This window comes from Ursus americanus, chromosome 6 (genome assembly GCF_024610735.1).
Source record: "Ursus americanus isolate L20-20 chromosome 6, mUrsAme1.1.p, whole genome shotgun sequence".
NCBI lineage: Eukaryota > Metazoa > Chordata > Mammalia > Carnivora > Ursidae > Ursus > Ursus americanus.
Genome location: NC_142132.1, coordinates 9,627,585 through 9,642,317, shown reverse-complemented (window position 1 = coordinate 9,642,317; position 14,733 = coordinate 9,627,585). Strand labels below are relative to the sequence as shown.

Sequence of the window (14,733 nt, the reverse complement as noted above, 5' to 3'; positions counted from 1 at the left end):
AGCATGCCATACAGATGCTTTGCGCTCTGCTTTCTTTTAACAATGCTTCCAAGTTATACAAGTTGTCTGCATTTCACAGGGTCAGAAACAGGCCCAGAGAGGTTAATGAACTTGCCCAGGGCTCCAAATGGCTAGTAAACGGCAGAGCTGGGTTCAGGTTCGGCTCTGTCCTCTCTCGAGCCCGCGCTGTCTGCACCACACTCGCTGCTCCCCAGTCCACGATGACTCAGTTTGATTTCTGTACCAGTGTTCTGGGGGAGTCGAGGCACCTGTGGGTTCCCTGCCCTGGCTTTTGGGAGAAGTCGGTCCCCCTTGGCTGGGATCCTGAGCCCAGAAGTGCTGGCCCATTTGGCAGGTGTCTTCTCTTTACTTTGTCCCTTTGAGCAGGGGTCAACTGCATCATCGCTCACCTGACCGTGTGGCTTGTCCCAGCACCTGGGTGGGGTCATTTCTTTACCTTTTGAAAAGAATAGTGGGTACTGCCTCCCTGCCTTGTTCCTCCTGGAATGACTTCCTCCCCTTTGAGCTTGTCATCAACCTCTGTCCTTGGGCTCACTAACCCCAAGGGGGGTGGGATTGATAGCCATTTTTAAGGTGTGATTAAGTTGTGTATGAGAAAAAGCTTCTCCCTCTGCACCTCCTCGCCACCACCAGGTCTCCTGGGAGCTGGAACCTTGGGTCAGTAGGTCACCCCCTGCCTCCTCCCATCCTTAAAGTCCTAACCCGGAACCTGGCCCCTGATCCAGGGGGCACTACCCAGGGCTTCCTCCAGGCCATCGCTTCCAGCCAGCCCAGGGGCTGCACCTGGGGAGCTTCAAGGTTTGCAGATCAGAAGAATCACTGGGCTGATGAACAGTCCAGACCCCTTTCGTGGAGGAGGCGCCCGCAGCCCGGGGAGGGAAGGGTCTTGCCCAGTGCCCCTGTGCCGGCTGTTCACCTGCTTTCCTTGGGAAGCAGACCCCACAGGCTGCTTTGCCTGCCACTATTCGTTGCACACCCTTGAGACAGATGCTGCTTGAGGCCATGCCTCCTGCCTGCCCAGGAGGTCTGGAGTCCGAGCAGCCAGGACGGTGCTGAGCTCAGTGTGGCCCTGGGTAGAGTGACATTTCTCAAGGTGACAAAGGGCCTGTCCAGTGCCTGACACATAGTAGGTGCTCATAAACACCAGTTCCCTTTGTTGTCACCTGTATTCATTCCAATCCTACAGTTTGTGCTGATGTTCACACAGAGCCGGGGGGGTGGGGGGTGGTGACAGAGCAGCAAGCCCACGTCGGGGCCTGAGGGGAGAGGAGGCAGGCGCGTGGACTGTGGAAAAGCACCTCTAGGCTGTTCTGTTGTGTTTGTAGTAACGTTGCCACCCTTTGCTCCTTTGTGGAGCACGTCCCACGGGCTGGGTCCTTTGCTGGAGGAAAGTTCCGGGACTGGCCTCAACCCCCGCCACTGTCTGTCCAGGCAGGGACTGCCATTGCCTTCTTTGACAGATGGGGAAACTGAGGCTCAAAGGAGCCTGCTCTTTATTGCTGGAATGGGGGCCCAGTGTCCTGCCCCCTGCCCCATCCTGCCTCTCAGGGAAACGGGGGTGAGGCCTTATTTCATCAGCAAAGGCCCAGTACCGAGGCCCAGGGCTTACCAGGAGTGTGCAAAATAATGTTTGACACCTTAAAAAATTGGCCCTGAAATATGAAAAGCCCAGCTCACAACTAAAATGGACAAATGTTCCATGTTAAGGGTCTATAAAATGTCACATGGTGTCACCCTCATTGTTGGAACTCTGTTACCTCTTTAATGCCACTGGCTTGCCTCCCATTGCCTCTGTCTCTTGTGACTCATTCATCCCCATCACTGTTTTCCTTGCTGACTCTGGGCTGGGAAGATCGCAGGGAACAAGGTGGAGGGTCCTTTCCTGTTGCTGGAGCCATGATCCCCCTGCTGGCCTGTCCCCTCTTCCTGCCCCACAGTGCTCCTCCCCTGCCCCCAAGGGCCCTCTCCCCCCAGGGGCCTCCAACGCCTCTGCCTCCTTGTGCAGCTGAACTCAGATGGAACTGTGGTGTCCCCGCTCGAGGAACGGGCCAGGGCCACCGTGTGGGTTCCCATAACGAGGACAGGCTCAGTGGCAGAAGGCCCGGGTTCTTGCCACTGTGTCTCTTTGCCAAGTGACTTAATTCCGTGAGCCTCAGTCTCCTATTCTAGAAAATAAGTTGTCTGCCAACTACATAGGGGTGGTGAAAAATCACAAAACACACCATTTGGCGAAGATCTAACATACTATACAAATATAAGTAGCTGTGTATTTTTTTCAGTTATTTTAAAATTTTTTTAGTATTTTATTATTATTTTTTTAACTGAAGGCAAATCTTTCGATTGCTGGACTTTCCTATATGGGAGTGGAAAATCTCTGTGCTTCCTGAGATGGGCTCGAGGATCTCTCCGACACGTTGCTTTTCCTGGAGTCGCGTGGGAGATTCTTCCCGTTCTTAGCCTGATCTTGTAGACTTGATCTTGTGCTTTGGGACCTGGGTTCAAATTCTGACCGCTTTTCACCCCTTCGAAGGGCTGGATGAACACAGGGTGTGCACAGCTCTGCATCCCATTCTCAGCACTTAACAATGTTAGCTGCTCTTATGATTATTTATTGTTATCGTCAATCCTTTTATTGTACTTATTTACTTTTGTTACAACGTTTAGTACACACTAAAATATTGTCATCAACAGTAAAATGACTGTGCTTGAGACCTTTGTCAGGCCCCTTATCTGTCAGGGTCTCACGCTCCTCTGCTCCCAGGAATGGTGGAACTTTCTGGTTTTAGGAATCCTGTTATCTGTCGAGCTCAACTCTTGTACCTGGCCTTCAGGATTGCCGGGTCATATTCATTCCACTTCATTGTTTGCCAGATCAGAAAAGGAACACTTCATTATTCTCCATTGGGACTGAAAAAGCAAAGCATCGCTTGTCCTGAGCAGGTGGAAGCCTGGTAAGCCCAGCTTCTCAAGGAGTGGCAGAAGCAGAGCTCAGGTATGCCCGCTCCTCGTGCCAGAGGACGAAGTTCTCGTCTCCGAACGCCAAGGGCGAGATCGGAAGAGGACGTGCACATGTGCTCCGTGTGTCATGTGCCTTTCCTGTGGCTCCTCACCTTTGCCAGCTGGGTCATGCCAAGCTCACAAGGGACCAACACTTCATAAAGATGTGAGATTTCAGAAGATTCCATTTTGCTGATTTAGGACAGGCTCGGCTTCTCTTTTTGAAAGCGGAGTGAGCAGATGTGAACTCTATTTCAGCTGTGTCGTTGAGCGCCGCCCCAGTGTTTTCCAGAGTGTGGCGTGTAGCTCGCAAGGGGGCTTGCCCTGAGCTTGCGTGCTCCTGGTCCTTTTAAGACCTGTGTATTAGAGAAAAGGAAAAGTAGCACGTCACAACTACAGTCTAGCTGATGTTATTACTTAGAATGATGAATATTCTTTTAAACCGAACAACTGACTTCATTGAAAGATAAATATTAAGTAAACAACAGAACAGGTCTAAGGTATAATGTACGAGGGAGGCATACAGTTAGTTAATAACGTGGTTTTCCAGCCAATTAGATACTCAAAACCCAAATCAGCTTTGCTGACTCCCCGTCTCCTCCTCCGACCCCCAACACCTGCTGTCGGGTGGACATCATGAAGCCTCTCGCACAACAGATCCCAGCTCTCCTGCAGGTGCCAGCCGCCCATCCAGCGTTACCTCGCACCTGAACCGCCCCATGGCTTGGCTCACATTTCTTCTCCCGGTTATTCTCCGCTCTGGAATATAGCCCTACCTCCAGAAAATTCTGCTGTTCCCCTGCCCATAAATCTTAGATGCTCCCCATTGCCACCCAAGCAACAGATTCTTGGCCTGACTTTTGAGACCTTCTCTAAGCTGGCCTGGGCCCCAGCTGCCCTTCCTGACAGCCCCATCGCACGCCCTGCTGTGTCCTCCAGAATCCAAACCGAGTTCTGGGGCCCTGGGGTGTGGCTGTTTGCCCGCATGCCTTTGTCTAGGAAGCTGTTGTTTCTGAAATCATTTCCAGCTTACAGAAAAGCCACAAGAAGAGTAGAGTTCTCCAATATTCCCTTTGCCCAGTTGCCTCAATTGTTGACACTTCATCACCATGTGCTTGGTCGTTCCCCTGTATTATCCTCTCTCTTTTTCTGGATCATTTGAGAGCCAGTTGCAAACATGAAGCTATCACCCTCCAAAATAGAAACCAAAATAAACACCCCAGTGTTCATTTCCCCAAAACGAGGATACTCCAGAATGACACCAATACAGCTACGCGACTGGGAAATGGATACACCGTGCCCCTGTACCCCTAGTCTTCAGAACCCATCCAGACCTACCAGCTTGTCCCCTTTCCATCTGATCCAGGATCCAGTCCAAAACCATGTGTCATATTCGACTGTATGCTTGTGGACTCTCTTCAATCTGGGAGAATTCCTCAGTCTCCCCTCGTCTTTCGTGAGCTTTAAGAGTACAGCTCTTTCATTCTGGAAAAATCCCTCAAACTGTGTCTATCCCAAGTTTTCTCATGACCAGCCTCTGGCTGGCCATTTTGTTCAGGGGGTCACATCCATGAGCACAGCGTGATGACCGTCCCAGCACCAGGGATGGCAGTCCTGGTCAACACCTGGCCAGGTTGGTGCCCACCTGGTTTCTCCACACAATGTCCTCTACTTCTTTAAACCACCTCCTGCGTTTCCAAGTTGGCCTTATACTGGAAAGAGGAACTTTTCCTTCTCCCCCTTTGGTGCATTTGTATCTGTGTGAACTCATGGATTCTTACTTTGCTTGTTGGGTTATAACCCATTAGTATCTATACATTTTTATGCTCCAGTGGTCCCAGATTTGGCCAGCAGCAGCCCCTTCGAGGTAATTCTTACTGTCCTTTCGACTGACCTCTCCCTGCAGAGGGAGCTGGGAAGTAGACGTCTGTGCGCGCACACTCACCCCCTGTGTTTTTCTCATGCCTGTGATTGCCGCGCAGCTCTAGGGTTTTGAGGTGTTTGGAGCCTTGTCGTCTTCTGTACGTGCGGATCCTCTGGCTGTGAAGACCTGGCTCCCGTTACCCTTGATAGGGTTCTTTTTCTGTTACCCTCCCTGTAGGTAGCACAGGGACAGCCTCTGTCCCTTCTCCTGTGACCTTCCTTGCCCTGTCCGCGGGAGGGGAAGAGAAGCCTAATGGCTTTCCATCTGAACCATCAGAGAGAGAGGAGGGAGAAGCTTTTTCTTTTTCTTTTTTTTTAATCTGGAAAGCTCTTTGCAATCATCTGTCTGTTAAGCGCTTTGCTTGCCCCACTCCTCCCTTTCCAGATGGCCCCGCCGAAGAGAACTCTGTTTTGCTACGGCGGTTTGTTCTATTGGCACCCTTCACGCTTCTCCTTGCTTTAGACTTTGAACTTGCCATGCTCTTGATTAGTGTGTCAACTCTGGAGTGTGCGATCCCATTTGTTTGTTTTTGTTTTTTGTTTTTTTTTTAGGATTTTATTTATTTATTTGACAGAGATAGAGACAGCCAGCGAGAGAGGGAACATAAGCAGGGGGAGTGGGAGAGGAAGAAGCAGGCTCATAGCGGAGGAGCCTGATGTGGGGCTTGATCCCAGAACGCCGGGATCATGCCCTGAGCCGAAGGCAGATGCTTAACCGCTGTGCCACCCAGGCGCCCCCCCCCATTTGTTTTTTAAACCACTTTCTTGAGGCATGATTGACACATAAATAGCTCTCGCTATTGACTGTCAGCAGCTCGGTGAGTTCAGAGCTGAGTACACACCTGTGACACCCTCGTCACCATCAAAGCGTAAACATGTCCATCACCTCCCATTACTGGTATTCATGGTCATCATTATTCAGCGATACCCAGGAGACTCAGCCTGGGGTCTTCCTGGGGCACAGACCCTGTGAGTAGAGCTGAGGTGCTGGCTTTTCAGTCCAGAAAGTGACTGCCTTCCTCTCTGACGCCAGATCCTCTCTGCCTCCATCTCTGATGGGAGGGTGACTCATGGCCCTTTGGAGAAGCACTTGTTGAAGCAAGGTCCCTCCCTGACATTCCAGTGGAAAATCAACCCTTTGCTGGCCTGACTAAATTTATAGTGGGCTGGTCCTGGCAGCTGCTGGCAGCAGCTGGTGGTTAAAATCTCGGACAGTTTTTTTTTTTTTCTTCTGAAAAATATTTCAGTCTCTCTAGTGTGAGCACCACCACTGGTAGCATTTAGAAGCCATTTATAGCCTCTTGCATTTGGTCCAAGAAGAACGGCTTTATAAGAATTCCTCCACTTACCCAGAAGTCAGCTCTGCCCTGTTCTTAGCCATCGGGAACGGCGCTGGGGCACTAGGAAGTAAGACAAAAAGGCCTTAGAGCTGATGGTACAGTGCGAATTTGACAATTATTTTTTTTTAGCAATTTCATATGGTTTCAGCTAATATGTGTGTGTATACACATACACTTGTACTTTTAAATGATTACAATGATGTATGGTTTATAAATGTTTATCAGTGCTTATTAACTCTTGATTTACACACTATTCTAACACCCTCAGCCACGTGTCTTAATCTGTGCATGAGAAGCAGAGAACTGAAGGCAGAAAGTAGGGAAGAGTCAGGTCAGTTAGCAGAGGGGCTGGCCGCCAGGGACAAGACTGAGTTGGGAGAGTCCTTGGGGACCGGGCAGTCCAGTGCCTTCACTTTTACAGACGGCAAAGTCACCTGGCTGAGATGCCAAGGTGGGGCCGGTCTAGGACCCAGCCCTCTCGACTTCACGTATAACTGTGCTTGTAGTCCCACAGCATACTTCCGCACTGACGTCATTGTCACGCGAGATGCCGATCGTGTGTCATTGAGAAAACAGTTCATTATGTTCAAGATTCTCTGTTCAGAAAATTCAGAGACGTGTCCAGTGTGCTCTCAAACATAATTCTTCCCAAAGAGTTAAAATAAAAACACCATCCCATGGAATGTGCAGGCAGAGATCTGTAACCCCCCACATCCTCCCCTGGGAGTGAGGTGGTGCCTGATGAGTGAGGTGTGGCTGCACTTCTGCCTCGGGAGGAGCCTGACAAGTCTGGGTCCTCCCCATGGAGAACAGGAATACACAAGTGGGCTTCACTCTGATTGTCCCAGCTCTGAAAACTGTCCCTGAGTAACTACAAACTGAAGCGGTTCCCTGTCACCTGAACCCGTCCTTCTGTGCTTTCTTATTTTGCTGGTAAAAGCACTGCACGGTCAGCACCGAACTAGAAATTAGAGATAAATCCAACAGGAGAAAACCCTCGTGGGGCACCTGGCTGGCTCCGTCAGTGAAGCGTGCGACCCTTGATCTTGGGGTTCTGAGTTCGAGCCCCACGTTGGGTGTAGAGATTACATAAAAATAAAATCTTTAAAAAAAAATTCAGAAGTTCACGAGTGAAAGAGAATTACTGTCCACGTCTTGGCGCACATCGTCCCTCGTTGTTTGCTGCTCATTCACTCTGCTGCACCCTTCCTGTGCGCGTGTTTGTACACGTGGACATATATATGTAGATGTGCACGGACAAACATCGATACACACATGCACATGAAATGTGGGTCATGCTACTGACCGTTTTAAAACCTCTTTTTAGTTAGCGATGGGCACATTTACCTCTAGGTGTATGGAGATCTACCTCAGTTTTTTTAACAGCTGCCAGCGAGTCCATTCTATAGCTGTGCCTCGATAGACCTGCGGTCCCCTACTGTGGGACATTTTGGCTGTTTCTAGTTTTTTTGTTTTGTGTTGTTTTGTTTTTTGCCGTTACGGTCACAGTTCTGATCAGATCTTTGCTCACACCCTTAATCATCTCCTTAAAATAAATTCTTCGAAGTACGATGACTGTGTGGAAGGAAACAAAGTCTTGTATGGCTTTCAGTGTGTGTTGCCAGAGCTCCTGGGTGATGTTTTTCCACTCAGGTTTTTTTATGACTTTGGAAAGTTGCGAGTGCCTCTAGTTGAGGAATCTCCTCCAGGTCAGGTCCTTCCTCCCCCCAACCCCGTACCCATTTCTCTCGGATTCCTTGGGCGTGATCTCAGGGCTCTGGGATCCTATTCTGGGGATTTGGAATGGTGCTGGGAGGGGGGCAGTGGACGAGGAAGGGAGCATCACAAGGTCCACGGGAATAACTAGTACGGTGTGGGCACAGGCATGGGCTGCTCTAATCATATTTAAAATATAGTTTCAGGAAACTCACCCTGGGCCTCCCCACCTCTCATTCATCTCAAGGCCAAGAGCAGTAACTTTGTGGCGGGGCATTGGGTAGACATTTTGAGCTAATTCCTTGGCTTGGGATCCAGTCCCTCGATCTGGCCCGGGGGTCTCGCTCCTGTCCACCTCTCCCCTTCCTAGTCTCCATTGTCCACACTCCTGCAACAGGGACCTTTCGCATTCATTGCTCCCAAATGCTGAACTCCTTCGTGGTTCTGGGATTTCAGATGTGTGATTTCCTTTACTGTAGGCACTCTTCCTTTCCCTTACTCTTCAACCTTTGGGACACAGCCTGGAGCAGTGGTTAAAAACATGGCTACTAGCGTCAGGCTTGGGTTTGTAACCTGGTTCTGCCCCTTACCAGCTGTGCAACCGACGCCCAGCTACTCAGCCTCTCTGTGCCTTGGTTTCCATATCCGTCAAATGAGGATAAAGAGCGTGCCCACCTCACGGGGCTGCTGTGAGGATCGTATGTGGTGGTATCTATGAGCACTTAGACTAACAGTTCCTGGGGTTATCACTGAGCTGGCTGGCTGGCCTCAGCTTACCACTCCGCAAGGAAATGTTCCCCTATTCCCATTATCGGCCCAGACCTCCTGGTTTACTCTCTTAGCTATCTGTATCTTTCCTTCTTAGTGGTTACTGCAATCATTCCTAAATAAATAAGCATTTAAAAGAAAAAATGTCTGACTCTTGCCTAAAATTCTCAACTCCACTAGCACGGCCCAGCTCTTTCTTGTCGTTCACAGCCTAAGAGTTGGTATGCAATCGATAGCCACTCAGGGAATGAAAGAGACCGTCCTGCTACTTGGTGCCCAGAGCCAAGTTCATCAGAAAGACAGACTCATGGTCCTCCCTGATGAACTAGTAAGACGCACCCGATTATGGAAGGGGTTTCCCAGCAGAGTGAGCTGATGCATGACCAGGGTGTGACAGTGACCCGTGTCCCTCTGAACTTGCAAAGCCAGCTGCTCTTGGAGGCTGTCTGGTGTCCACCTTCTCAATGGATGAAGGGCTAGTGTTGTTTTTAAGTTTTAAGTTTCAGGGCGCCTGGCCGGCTCAGAGTGTGACTCTTGATCTAAGGGTGAGTTTGAGTCCCACATTGGGTGTAGAGATTGCTTAAAAATAAAAGTCTTAAAATTTTTTTTTAAGTTTCTAATGCATATAGATCAAAACTTTAAAAAATACAATTACTAGAAAATGAAACAAGACTCACGACCAGGGTTTCTCTCCCTGAGCACTACTGACATTCTGGGCCAGATAATTCTTTGTGGTGGGGCTTCCCTGTGCGTTGTAGGGTGCTTCATAGCACCCTGACTTTTATTATTAGATTCAGCAGGCAAACAGATTCTATCAAATTGCTCTGCAGGCTTCTCCACTTGCTCTGGGTTTCTGTGCTTTGTAACAAAGCCCACCTGGGCCAGCGCCACCTGTGGGCCACACTTGGAATAGCAGCAGACCCTGCACTGGAGGAAAGGGAGGCCCTGAGGCCCTGCTCACCGTCCAGATAAAATGTGCTCTTCAAACACATTGAAAACTTTCAGGAACATTTCTGAGCCTTGGTTTTTCTCTCTCCTCTCCCCAGGTCACATGTAGCAGATGATGTCATCCAGCCAGCTGCCCTTGAGGACCCGGAAGACCCACTGTTAGCTGCCTCTTCACACCATGGTGACGCCATCAGCCAGGTCTCCAGGGATCTGACAATCCAGAGGTACAGTGGGGGCTGGGTCTGCGTCTGGCGGTGGAACCCCGGGGCCCAGGACCTGCGGCTGCCTCCCTCCTCTCCCCTCCCCTGCACGCCCACCTCTACCTAAGTCTAGATGCCCCTCCTACACAGGGCTAGGACCCCTTCCTTAGGAAGCTCGGGGGACACCAGGAAGACCCTGACCCAATGGGCATTTTAGAGATTTGTTCCCTTGTGATCGTCAAGGGCCCCTATTTAAAATAGAAGTCCTCTGGGAGAGAGGGCGTGCTATTTATACCTTGCCAAGGAATGACTTAGCTGCCTCTGACCTCCCAGGACAGGAGCTCAGTTAGCTGCTTGTTTTGTCGTCTGGTGGTGGTGGGAGGAGAGAGGAGCCGGCAGCACAAGGGGGAAGGGGAGCAGGTCCTTGTGCCTTTGCTTGGCAAATGGGTTTGGTCGGGGGGCAGGGGGGGTCTTCCCTCAGCTGCACTTCATGCCCCAGCAACCCCACAGCAGTCACAGATGTGCAAGTGTACTGTGCTTAACCCCACTAGCACGTACTCTGTTTGAACCAGGCTTGCTCAGAGTCAGCCTCAGGACTTGGCTCAGATGCCACCACACGCGCATACACACCCCCATCTCTCTATACACACCTGCTTCTCCCCACCCCACTCCCCGTATATATATACATAGAGGTTTATTTCATGTATATATACACATACATTGTTTCCAGTTTTATTGAGATTTAATTCACGTATGACATTGGATAAGTTTAAGGTGTTATGCACATTTTATTTATTTATTTTTTATTTAAATTCAACTAATTGACGTACAGTGTATCATTAGTTTCAGAGGTAGAGGTCAGTGACCCATCAGTCTTTTATAACACCCAGTGCTCATTATATCACGTGCCCTCCTTAATGCCCATCACCCAGTTACCCCAGCCCCCCACCCCCCTCCCTTCCAGCAGCCCTCAGTTTGTTTCCTATGATTAAGAGTCTCTTATAGTTTTTCTCCCTCTTTGATTTTGTGTTGTTTTATTTTTCCTCTCTTCCCCTATGATCCTGTTTTGTTTCTTAAATTCCCCATATGAATGAGACCATATGATAATTGTTTCTCTGATTCACTTATTTCGCTTAGCATAATACCCTCTGGTTCCATCCACGTCATTGCAAATGGCAAGATTTCTTTTTTTGATGGCTGAGTAGTATTCCATTGTGTATCTATCCACATCTTCTTTATCCATTCATCTGTCCAAGGACATCTGGGCTCTTCCCACAGTCTGGCTATCGTGGACATTGCTGCTATAAACATTGAGGTGCACGTGCCCCTTCAGATCACTACCTTTGTATCTTTGGAGTCAATACCCAGTAGTGCAATTGCTGGATCATAGTGTAGCTCTATTTTCAACTTTTTGAGGAACCTCCATACTGTTTTCCAGAGTGGCTGCACCAGCTTGTATTTCTACCAACAGTGTAAGAGGGTTCCCCTTTCTCTGCATCCTCGCCAACATCCACTGTTTCCTGACTTGTTAATTTTAGCCAATCTGACTGTTGTGAGGTGGTATCTCATTGTGGTTTTGATTTGTATTTCCCTGATGCCGACTGATGTTGAACACTTTTTCAAGCGTCTGTGGCCACCTGGATGTCTTCTTTGGAGAAATGTCTGTTCATGTCTTCTGCCCATTTCTAGATTGGATTATTTGTTCTTTGGGTGTTGAGTTTGATAAGTTCTTTATGGATTTTGGATACTAGCCCTTTATCTGATAAGACATTTGCAGATATCCAGCCATTCTGTTGGTTGTCTTTTGGTTTTGTCAACTGTTTCCTTTGCTGTCCAAAAGCTTTTTATCTTGTTGAAGTCCCAGTAGTTCATTTTTGCCTCTGTTTCCCTTGCCTTTGGAGACACGTCTAGTAAGGAGTTGCTGTGGTCGAGGTCGCAGAGGTTGCTGCCTGTGTTCTCCTCTAGGATGTTGACAGGTTCCTATCTCACATTTAGGTCTTTCATCCATTTTGAGTCTATTTTTGTGTATATGGTGTGAGGAAATGGTCCAAGTCCAGTTTCATTCTTCTGCATGTGACTGTCCAATTTTCCCAAAACCATTTGTTGAAGAGACTGTCTTTTTTCCATTGGTTATTCTTTCTTGCTTTGTTGAAGATTAGTTGACCAGAGAGTTGAGGGTCCATTTCTGGGGTCTCTATTCTGTTCCGTTGATCTACCACGTGTCTGGTTTTGTGCCAGTACCATACTGTCTTGATGATGACAGCTTTGGAATAAAGCTTGAAGTCCAGGATTATGATGCCTCCAGCTTTGGTTTCCTTTTTCAGCGTTCCTTTGGCTATTCGGGGTCTGTTCTGGTTCCATACACATATGACATTGTGTCAGTTTGAGGTGTTCCACACAGACATTTTGATTTATGTTTGTATCACTAAAACATTTGCAGTGTTGCATGGCACTAGGGAAACCATGGTGAACAGGTGCTCCCACTTGACCCCAACCTGGGAAGCTGGTGGGACACACCTCTCCCTTAGCGAGTCCTGGAAGGGGGCTGAGATCATCTTCATCCCCCCATTTTATGGAGGGACCCAGAGGGGTAAGGGGAAGCTCTCTGAGGACTGGGTGCAGGAGGACTTGGCTGGGCAGCTCTGTGGCTCCAGGAAGAACTAAAGTGCCCCTGGGTCTTGGTCCGTGTTGCTGAAGTCCCTCCCCCCCCAGCCCTGAGGCTGTATTTTAAATGACGTGTCCCCGACTGTCCAGTGGGCCAGTGATAACGGCTCTTAAAGCTTGCAGAGAAGGCACTTCCTTTGCTCCAAGTACCATACTGAGCATGTCACATCGAGTGTCCCGGTAAATCCTCCAATAAACACCCCTAGGAGGTGAGGGGTTCTGTCCTGGACCCCTTTGCCCTTCGACATGTGAGCCGACTGAGGCTCAGTCACACGGATGGGTTCAAGGGCACGGAGCTGGTGAGCACAGCTGCGACTAGAGGCAGGTCCCACTTGCCTGCCAAGCCTGCGTTCTCAGCTTCCCTGGCTGCGGGTAGAGCCCGTTTCCTCCTTCCACGGCGCGTGGGTTCCACCCACATCACTGGCCTCTTTCAAGTCCAAGGAAGGTGACGCATTGGAGAGAAGCTGTGTCACCTCTGACCATGACCGAGAGTGATCACAGGATGCAGGAAGGAACCGGGGGTGAAGTACAGATTGTATCCGCGCTGAGAACTCGGCCGGCTTTCTGGCTTCATTTCCCAGTAGAGACGTTCAGGTAGAGTTCAGTGAGCGACACTGGTGCCTGGCCGGCGTCATTCAACTTTTGTCCGGAGTTGCATTGTCTTGTTTTTACTGGAAATTAATGGAAAAGAGGCAGTTCTGATCGGAGCAGGGATTGGTCTGGCTTTGGTCACCGGCTGCTTCCACAAAATACTCCTTATTCGTTGCTTCCGTATTGGTGAACTTGCGTGTCACGGAGGTTTACTTGTAACCCCGCGATCGATGCTCATGGCTCTTTCACGGCGTTTGTGAACGTGTGCAGAGCAGCACGGAGATTGAGCCGCCCGGGGGCATGTTCCCAGCGGGGGAGATAGAGCGAGATGCCCCGTCTTATTCCAGCTCTCCTGCCGGACACAAGTGCCCTTTCACGGTGTATTTACTGCCACGGTTTTTGTAATGTTGTGCTTTTTGTTCATGATTTTGCTGCTTAAAGCGGCCGCCAAATACAGTGCGGAGTGCATTTCAGTGCGAGAAGGCTGTGGTGAGCCTTCTGTAGGAAATGCTGCTGCTGGGCAAGCTTCATCTGGGCGTGAGGATGATGCTGTTGGCTGTGAATTCCATGACGTGTAGTAAATACGGCGTTTTCACATAAAAATGCACGTTACGTAGTGACCCATTGACAAAAGTGTTGTGACCAGAAGCTCGCAGGACCCCAAGCCAGCATAACCCCTGGGACCAGCGGTTCAGAACTGGCTAATTCGGCGTCCGTGACACCTTTCTAGAATGTAACCACCCTGAATAACAAGAATCAGCCGCACCTGAGGTGCCTGGGTGGCTCAGTCGGTTAAACGTCTGCCTTCAGCTCAGGTCATGATCCCAAGGTCCTGGGATCGAGCCCCGAGTTAGGCTCCCTGCTGAGCGGGGAGCCTGCTTCCCCCTGTCCCTCTGCTGCTCCCCCTGCTTGTTCTGTCAAATAAATAAAGTCTTAAAAACAAACAAACAAACAAAAGAATCCGCCACACCTGACCTTGCCGATCCGTGGGTATAGCTATGAAGGGCATTCTTGGCATCCTGAGCTTTCTCGGCAGTGGCCCTACTGGCCCAGTCCACCCATCTTAGCCTATTGGAGCTGCTGTAAAAAGCACCCCAGACCAGGGGCCTCGTAAACAGCAGAAATGTATTGCTCCCCGTTCTGGAGGCTGGACGGCCGTCCCAGTGGTCGGTGGTCGGGTGAGGACCCTCTTCCACATGGCAGACTTCTCGCTGTGTCCTCATGTAGGGGAAATGGCTGAAGAGCTCAGTGGGGTCTCTTTTAGAAGGGCACTAATCCGGTTGGCGGGGGTTCTCAGGACCTAGTCACCTCCCAAAGGCCCCACTTCTTAATTCCAGCACATTGGGGATTAGGATTCCAACTTGTGAATTGAGGGGGACACGCATATTCAGACCATAGCACCCCTCTGTGTCCTGCTGAGAGTAGGAGCAGGAGAGGGGAGGGCGAGGCCTGGGGAGCTGGAGGAAACAGGGCAGAGGGGAGGCAGCAGCAGTCCCCTCTAGAGGTTTGCTTCCCCTAGGAGCAGGGTTGGTACTTTAAATTTAAAAATTAAAATTAAAAAAATA

The 14,733-nt window shown here is 49.8% G+C and overlaps 1 protein-coding gene across 19 annotated transcripts in view; it reads left to right on the top strand.

Moving 5' to 3' along the window:
- Positions 1–14,733, top strand: part of TACC2 (transforming acidic coiled-coil containing protein 2) — a 199,871-nt gene that overhangs the window by 91,118 nt on the left and 94,020 nt on the right. For all 19 annotated transcript variants that reach the window (XM_045803335.2, XM_045803330.2, XM_045803329.2 and 16 more), the window contains one exon: positions 9,812–9,937. In XM_045803335.2, coding sequence (XP_045659291.2) covers positions 9,812–9,937 — 126 coding nt within the window. The remainder of the gene's footprint in view (positions 1–9,811; positions 9,938–14,733) is intronic.